This window comes from Glandiceps talaboti, chromosome 7, assembly GCF_964340395.1.
Source record: "Glandiceps talaboti chromosome 7, keGlaTala1.1, whole genome shotgun sequence".
Taxonomy (NCBI): Eukaryota; Metazoa; Hemichordata; class Enteropneusta; family Spengelidae; genus Glandiceps; species Glandiceps talaboti.
The window spans coordinates 21933281-21942859 of record NC_135555.1 but is presented as its reverse complement, the minus strand read 5'-3'; the positions used below and the strand labels follow the sequence as shown (position 1 = coordinate 21942859).

Genomic DNA, 9579 nt, shown 5'->3' with positions numbered 1-9579 from the left:
CCTAAAAATAAAAATTGTGCGGTTCCGATTACACTCAATTTTAGAATAGGTGGGGTAGGTAGATGTTTTGGGAGTTTTTTTTGGATTTTTTTTTTCATGTGTGACTAGTTCAGGTAGTTATGTTTTCTGTAGTTTTCCATATGGTCTCTCTCTGTGTTATTGGCTTCATCTCATCAGATGTACAGCCATTACAGATTGGAAGAACAGTTTTATATTGTCTTTTTAAGTTGATGTCATTTTCCACATCCACTATTTCTTGCGAGACTTCACAATTTTCGCGATTTTATTTTATTTTTCTCGAATACATTAAAAACAGTTTAGGGTCAGCGTAAAAAACTAGGTGGGGTCGGGGAACCGGAACCAAACAAGTTGTTTTTTAAGGCCTTGTAGGTTTCAAAACTCTGTGACACTCAGTCCCAGTTCAAAGAACCATGAGGTTCATTACAAGTTAATTTCTGTCTTTTCAACAGAGCAAAGCAAATACAAGAAACATCACATTTTCCCAGTTTGGTCGTATCTTACATTTCTTGAGTCTCAATGTGCAATCAGAAGACTTCAAGTTACTTTGTCGTAAATTTGAAGACCCAGAACGCCGTGGAGATGTCAACTATCCAGCATTTGTCCAAGCTGTGGACAGAGGTAATATATCTGATTTGTCAAGTTACAATCATTCAATCCAGAAATTTACTTCAGTTAACTTTCTGCGCCCGTACTCTCACGAGCATAGCGAGTGTAGTGTGGCGTACTCAGTGTATTTGTATGAGTGCTTGCAGTGTTTTCTGCACCTGCACTTTCACTCACCACACTTGTGAAAGTGCAGCAGAAAGCATGAGTGCAGATACCCTGAGTACCCACACTGGAACTCATGTGGCATGGGGTTCTGTTATTATATATGTTTATCTGATATGGCAAATTTCCATAAAAATCATACAGTGCAATCACATGATTTTGTGTGTAGTGAACGATTGCGTCCTCACTTGTATATCATTTGCATACAGCTAGGTATGCAATAATGTTTTTGATATTGCACTGCAGTGAAAATACCACTAGTATGTGTGTGCACCAGTGCAAGTAATTTGTGGTACATATCTAATATTACCTTGTTGTTGTTGTTGTCGTCGTCGTTGTTGTCGTTGTTGTTGTTGTTGTTGTTGTTGTTGTTGTTGTTGTTGAAGAAGAAAGGGTAAAAAAAAATGATTTCTTCACTATGATAAGTTAATTTGTTTTCTTTCTATAATTCATTTTCAAATTGTGTTCCTTTCCCAAAAACTCATGCAAACTTTATTAAGATAACACTAATGCAATGACCTGGGATTGAAACATAGTCCTTTAAACTTTAAATTTGAGATTTGTCTGCCACACTCATATTTTTTGTTAATGATTGTTATACATTGTCTATTTTATTGCAGAGTTTGTTGGCTTTACTATTGGAAGTGATGAAATGAAATGAAAGATGCAGGAGATGCTTCTGTTGTGACCAAGAAACCTGTTGATATCAGTAAAGTCAACTTTGAAGAAGTTTTAGGCAGAATACGACATCATTCATTAGTTAATAGGATCTGGGTAGGAACATGTACTTTATTTTTTTTATCTAAGATGTAAAAAGGAACGGTAGGTACACCAGTACACTGGTGGGCTAAGTGATGGTTCACTGCAAAAGAAGGGAAAAAAATTCAAGGTACAAACATACACGTATGTGTGATTAGTGTGTCCTCTCAGCCAATTTGACACGCCACTGATGCACACAATATCTAGTGACGCACCAAAATTTGGCATTCCCCTATCTCTTTATACTATGTGGTGACTCACAAGAAATCTCGGTTTTTCTCATTTTGACTCACAACAACAAATTTTAGCTATCATTAGAGGGCACACTGTGTGGTTGAAAACAAGTACCAGCCTCTGTACAAAGTGAAACTTTTACATTAGAAAATGTATACATTTGTATACTTGAAAAAATATACATACTTGTACACTAGAAAACAATGTATAAACTTGTACACAAGAAAATAATGTGTACATGTTTACATAAAAAATATATACACACTTGTACACTGGAAAAAAACCTACCGGATACTAAAATCAAAATGTGTGATAGATATATGTACTTTAGTATGACGTTATTTATGTGGTATTTTTTATTTACTAATTCTTCTTTATCTTTCAGGTGAATGAATACTTCCAAGACTTTGATCCGCTACGCAATGGTTCAATCTCACAGACCCGTTTCCGTATTGGTCTAACAGCCATGGGTTTGAGTACTATGGGACAGAGTAACTTGTCCGAGGCAGAGTTTCTTGCTCTGTGTGCTTACTATAATGATCCTAAACACCCCGGTAGAGTACTCTGGCCAAACTTCAAAGTAGATGTCGACACAGGTAACTATAGCAACAGTGTCCATGTAATGTTAAAAAAAAATTGCAATATATTTTTCGTTTAGATGTGTAAAGGCCCACTGCAAAGTAGGATTTGAATTTAGGTTTGAAAATTATTTTTTTTGCCCCAAAAAGTTGGTCTAGAACAAAAGAATGATCTCAATTAATCCTCATTAAGATAATTAACACTGATGTGATGGCCTAGGATTGAAACATAGGCCTTTAAGATATTGAAAAGTAATAATAATATGATATAAGATTTCTATAGTGACTGTACTAAAGTGAAAAACTTAAAAATCCTAATCTAATGTGGGCTTTTACATCAAGATGAAAAATAGATTGCAATTTTTGTCACTAAAGAAGCTCGGTGAGTGTTCCCTTTCTTACACTGCTTCAGTTTTGAAGTCTTCACTCTTTGTCACTCTAACTCTAAGTCTTCCTTCCACTCTGCCCTTAAAACCTACCCATTTCAATCTTAACTCTCACTCACTTACACACTTCTCTCTGCATCCTTACCATATTTTCAAATTGTCTCTCTGTATCCTCTCATTCTGTTAGTAGTTCTGTGTCTGCAACTGGAGCTCTTCAAAAAACAGGCACATTATAAATTCACTCTATTGTTATTATTAAAACTGTATTTGACCAACTTGCTAGATCGCATTAATTACAGAGAAATATTTGTGTCTTATAAATGTCATAATTTATTCAAAATTAGTTGTCTTTTATCAAATTAATGTACATGAAAATAAAAATTTGATGTTCTGTGAATACCGAACTAATACTTAGTAACTTCATTTTTCATTAGTGTTTTGATTCAAATTTGATATTTAGAAATCAGCGTTTATATCAAAATGAGAAGTTGTCAAACTTATTTTGAATTCCTTGGATAAAGCTAAATGTATGTCAACACTTGGTTAAAACAGAAAAATACTGTTTCCTGTGTTGCTTAAGTAGGATTTATGGTTTGTGGATCTTTTTATCTATTACCAGTGTTTACTCAAGTTGAGCCAAACTTAGAGAAGACCCCAACAAACGAAGTTCCTACACAAGACACCTTCTTAATGGATAAACCTGGTACAACAAACTGGAACAACGTCGATGGAATGGTGGTTTCAATCGTAGACAACGTAATGGAGAGAATGCGACAACGAGCCATGCAACGACGAGTTCTCGCAAAGCCTTGTTTCCAGGACTTCGATCGTCATAATCGCGGCCACGTGACCAACTCACAATTTCGTCAGTGTTTGACGTATCTCAGCCTCACCGCAACAGAAGATGAAATGATCGCTTTGGAAATGAAATTTGCAGATAATTTTGGGTTTAATTATTTGAGGTTCTTAGAAGAGTTACAACCAGGTGTCAAACAAGACATGAAGTATCAGGAAAGATTGGTTGAACTACACGCTGTCAACAGTAGAGTGGTTAATCTAGAGAAGAATGCATGTACAGACGTCGACAGTGTTCTCACCAAAATCAAGTCCAAGGTGAGTGAAATCAGCAACAAACTGACAAAATGAAGTTCCTGCAAATTAATACATGAACTATAAAAATATCAGTCTGTGTTATAACTTATATCTTAATATTTTGGTATTAGTATTAATACAACAGGGACTACTATTTAAGAGTAGATGAACCTGTCATTTTTTTTCTTGAAAACTTCCACAAGCTCAATTTACATGATGTACACCATTTTTTTCCAGTATGATATAGTCTAGTTCCTATACAGTATTGTTTCCATTTACACCTCCACTCACAGTCTAGTTCCTATACAGTATCGTTACCATTTACACCTCCACTCACAGTCTAGTTCCTATACAGTATCGTTACCATTTACACCTCCACTCACAGTATGTCAAAGTTGTTACTCTAGAAGTCCTGAGATGCATGAGATGAAATTTAAAATTCATTCACAGCCACCCACACAGTCATTAACATCATGTCTTTGTTAATCAATCTCAAAATTCTAACCAATAAATACAATTTTATGGCCATGTCACATAACTGGCAATAGTTTATGTTCACAAACAAATCACATACACATAAAGAGGCCATAAAACTGTTCTTATTAAACCATGAAATGTAATACAAGTCTCTGCTGTTCCAACATGCTGTGCCAAGTATTATTAATCCAATTCATTTGTTTACTTTCCCTGTTTGTAACAGTTTCCGTTTGTCCACGGTCTGATGTCGGCAGTTGTTATGTACATTATGATTGAACTTGGATATTTAAAATAATTCAAGTCTATCATTTGACATGATTTCTGAAAATTCTAACATCTGTTCTTATTTTCTCAGGTGATGAAAGAGAGGATTCGTATTTTGGAATTCCTACGTGATTACGACAAACTTCGTACAGGACGCATGAAGAAGGAGACATTCCGTCGTGCTTTGGATCCTGCCAATCTTGGTTTAAAGGGGTCAGAGGTCGCCATTCTTGAACAAGCGTAAGTATGCTCAATGTTTAACTCCAACTACACTATAGATGAGTGAGGGTGCTCTGTCACTGGGTACCTTATACATAGACTAACATTGCTACAGTTGATCCAGTGAGGTTATGAACAACAAACTTCATGTGAATATTGCTCATCAGAGTGCCCTCCTTTATAAAAATTCACGTTTCAACTTCATTTCAACTATACCTTCAACATTCTCTGATTTTGTCGATGGCTGGCAAAATGAAATACTAGTAAATGGCATTATATTATACCAGTATATTGATGGTGCAAATCAAGAGATCTGATTGGTCAAGACAACAAACTAAGACATCTAAAATAGTGACGAATGCACAGTCGTACGTAACACGAACATCATTGAAACGTTCATCATTGAAATCATTAAGGACCTTCAAGTAGTGAATAGATAGACCATCGATATCATAAACATCTAAGTATATAAACACTTGTCTCCCAAGAAGTCCAGTGAGGGCCATCCCTCATGGGTTCAGTGTTAATGTAGGAGTAAACCAGAGTACCTGAGGAAAGCCTGCGTTGTTCGGTAGAGTCAAACTGAATGACACTCTTCTTACAGTGTGGTAAATTTAATCAAACCCTGAATGGGATCGAACCCCGGCCGCAGTGATAAGAGGCAAGTGGTTTAACCACTCAGCCACCCATAACCCCAAGCATGGTAAATTCTTAATGCAATAAGTTACAATACTGACAATTAATCGCTATTCATCTCTACTCCTTCAGTTTCCAGTCTCCAGTAGATCCCAACTATGTGGAATACTTGAAATTCAATGATGAGATAGAAGGCATCTTTACCGTGAAGAATTTAGAGAAGGCACTGTTGTTAACACCACAACAATACCGTGTACCCGTAGAAGTGGAACAGAATGTTCTCCCTCCGGAAGAAAAAATGTGCTTGCAGCAGACACTGGAAAGATTAGCTAATAGGGTATGTAATCAATTTAATTAATGGTTAATAGGCCATTCCAGATTGCAAACAGGAAATAGATAATACAGCGCCCTCGCTCATATTGAGCGTATCATCACCTCATAGTACTGGTTCTTAAGAACTTTATCCCTTGGTATTCTGTAGAAATGTAAATCAGGGATTTTTTCATATTGTTCAGACATCAAGGAAAGCAGCAGTGCTCTATGATTAACCGAGTAACCTATACCATGTATACCCCCAAGGTACACACACAGGAAGTAGAGCACACCATGGCAAATTTTTGGAAAGGCGTATTATCAGTTGGGGAGTGGTTATCTCATTTGCCTAGTACAGCTGCAGTCTGGGTGCAAATCAATCTCATTAAAATCTGATGTAGGGAACTGGGCAAAATTTTGTTATTTACCACCTACTTTTATTGTCATTTATTCTTTTTTTGTTCTGTCGACACATGATACCTACATCTGACACAATCAATTAGGAAAGCAATTTTGAACTTTTTGACTCATATTTTGAACACAGCAGAACTAGTGACATAGACATGCATTCTCGTGATGTAGAACGACCAGAGTATATATCCCATATCTTGGCTCCTGTATGATATAATAGAAAATATATCAAAGTGCAGAGCATATTTTATTAATTATCTTGCTCAGCCTACATGCATCTAAAATCAATCCTTTGTTTTGTATATTTGGTAGGTTCGTACAAGGAGTATGCAGTTGTTCCCACTGTTTGAAGATTATGACCGCGTACATAACGGTACAGTCTCTAGATCCCAATTCAGACGTGTCCTCAGTGAACTGGAGCTCAACAGTTTAGTCAGCGAAAGAGAATTCCAACTTCTATATGAACAGTTCCATGTCAAAATCGGCGACAAAGACGACGTTAATTACATCGCTTTCTGTGATGCTATTTATCCGTTAGCTAAGTTGGAGTGGAGAAAACCATAAACCAGAAAAGAAAAAAGTACTTTCTGAATTATCACAAAAAATGTGTATTACCAGGTTGTCGAAAAGTCCATCCATATAATCACACATTTACAAATTATCAAATCGTCCATAAATTGATATGCAAAGACCATTGTGCAGGATATTTTTTGAAGACTGTATGTATATATAAGAAGAAAAAATTGAACAGGACTTTTTATTTTGTTTGTTTCATAATTTCAGTGGCTTTAAACCAGAACAAATGTTTGTATTTTAATGTGCTACTACTCTATGTGTTATTAATAGACAACACATGCTATATATCCTATCAGCTGACTCATTCATCCGAAATATATCATACCATGAAACTGACACTATGGAAGAAAATATTGTGTGTTTTTGGTGGTTTAGCTGTTTTTTAGACATATATTAAAGACAATGTAATAAATTTATGAAAAGGTTGAATGATATAATACTGTGTATATTTCAAAATTTGTCTGTTTCTTGTCACTGAAATATTCAATAAACTCATTTGTATAACAAATGTCGGTTTTCTTTTTTTGTTTTATTTTTTGTATGCTGTGGTTCGACATTCTCAGAAGTACTTTTAACTTCTTTGATTTTTTGCACACTACTCACTAACATCAGTGGTACATGCAATCTCAATAGGCCATTCCAGACTGCAAACAGGAAATTGAAAATACAGCGCCCTCACTCAAATTGGGGTTATCATCCAATGGACCTGTTACCAGTTCCAAGATTCATTGCGCGTCTCTCTATACAATGCCATGTATTCTGTATGCACAGGTGGGGTTTGCACGCGCTAATGAGGGGGATGATTGTCACCTGACCATACCCTGGGTTTTCCAGTAAAATCCAACTCTGTCATCGATGGCATTCAGTCTTTGTTCTGTAAAATCACCCATAATTAAAGAGGTCAACATGTCTTACCATCATTTCCTGATGAAAATGTTATTTCAAATGTAATAAAGACTAAATCTAACAACATAAGCGACGTCCTCTCGTGCAATGCATCTTGGAACCGGAAAATCGACTATAGAAGTGTAAATCAGGGATATTTTTCATATTGTTCAGACATTGAGGAAAGCAACAAGTAACCTATACCATGTATACCCCCAAGATACACACAGACAGGAAGTAGAGCGCCACCATAGCAAATGTTGAAAATACCTATTCCACTAATCCTTAATATTTTCAAACTTTACAGATTTAAAGTTAGCTCTTTTATACATAATCTGATGTATCACAAGTCTGCACACTCTATTACAGATTACTTTACTCTTATAGATCATCCCTATGATACAAGACAAAGACATAGTCGTAAACGTTTTCTAGAATATAATCATACAACATTTGGTCAATCTTCCATTTCATACTCTGGCGTCAAAGCCTGGAATAATCTGCCTGTTGAGATTCAGTCTATTGGTTCATGCATAAATTTTTTAAAAAGACAGTTAAAAAGCTGTTACATGTATTCTCAGAATATGTATAACTGTAATGTCATGTACAACTTTTCGTAAATTGATAGTGGAAATTGTATGTGTATCAATTTTACTGTTCCATTGTTGTTTGTTGTGCTTTGTCTTTTTTTAAATGTTTCTTATTTGTGATAGTTCTTATAGCAATCTGTAATGTTGTATATATACACCTAAAAGTAAGAGTATGCTTGTTAGTCACTAAGGGGATACAAGTTTGACTAGCTTTGCTATTTCTTGATCCATTCTGCCATGTATTCTGTATATGTATCTAGTTTAATTTTAAATAATTTTTATTATATTGGTGAATAAAAAAGTATTATTATTATTACTACTACTATTTATAATCACAATTTGACTTCCCCTCTACTACTCAATTCTAAGTACCTGTCATAGCATTTTATATCTTACTCGAGAGTCAAAATAGAACAAGAACGTTGACTTATTCTCACTGGCACCAAGATTAATGCGTGAATCATATATGAAGCAGAAGTTGTGGCATCAACCCAAGATGATGTGCCTAGGTAGTCAAATTCTATCTCAGGTTAAAAGAGAATCCCTAAGTCAGCTATCCTTCTATCTAAGTCTACATATCAAGCTCCATTTCCAGTCAGTGTGTGAAATTAAAGGAAAACGACTACTGGTCATAAAGACCGACAGGTAGCATAATGCTGCTGGTCCTTATGGAAAACTGCTAGTCCGTAATCAATGCATGCATGCGTTTATCCATGCATCCATGCATCCATCTTGCAGTCATCCATCCATCCATCCACACACACACACACACACACACACACACACACACACACACACACAGATGGTGATTTTATGAATCATCATCAATGGTATTAAACCAGTTTCTTGACATGACAAGAATTGATACACAGTCCATCAAAATTACAATAAAAACGTTAAAAGTTAATCTTTATTACTTTAACTACAATAAAGTCTCAAAATTTAAACACAAATAATTCTGTTAATCTTGTTCATCCTCATACTCGACAATTAACTTTTCAAACTTCTGAATTAATTCTCCCAGACCTGCTCTCATGTTAGGGGTATATAAACATGACTCTAGTATCTCGACCAAGGTATAACCATCAATTTGGTTGAATCCAGTGAGGTGTACATTAAAATATTTCTTGAGTAAAATGGTCAAATATGACTTCAATATCATCGCCATCTTTAATTTGTGGCCATGGCAGGTCTACTATAAACATTTCTATAATAGTTGCTGCTATCGACCATATGTCAAGCGATGGCTGTAAAGTTTCACACATTATCACATTACCAATATTATCGGTTTATCCAATGCAACCAGAAAATCCAAAATCACATAGCGTCAATTTGACACCATCAACCTGTAAATCGTGAATACACAAATGT

General features: G+C 35.5%; 1 protein-coding gene across 1 annotated transcript; it reads left to right on the top strand.

Annotated features, from left to right (window-relative positions):
- Positions 1–511: 511 nt before the first annotated feature.
- On the top strand, positions 512–7219 carry LOC144437541 (uncharacterized). The gene is made up of 7 exons (XM_078126490.1): positions 512–639; positions 1410–1563; positions 2168–2378; positions 3366–3859; positions 4671–4819; positions 5567–5771; positions 6470–7219. The coding sequence occupies exons 2-7, from the start codon at positions 1447–1449 to the stop codon at positions 6719–6721; spliced, it is 1428 nt and encodes a 475-aa protein (XP_077982616.1). The 5' UTR covers positions 512–639; positions 1410–1446; the 3' UTR covers positions 6722–7219.
- The last annotated feature ends 2360 nt before the right edge of the window (positions 7220–9579 follow it).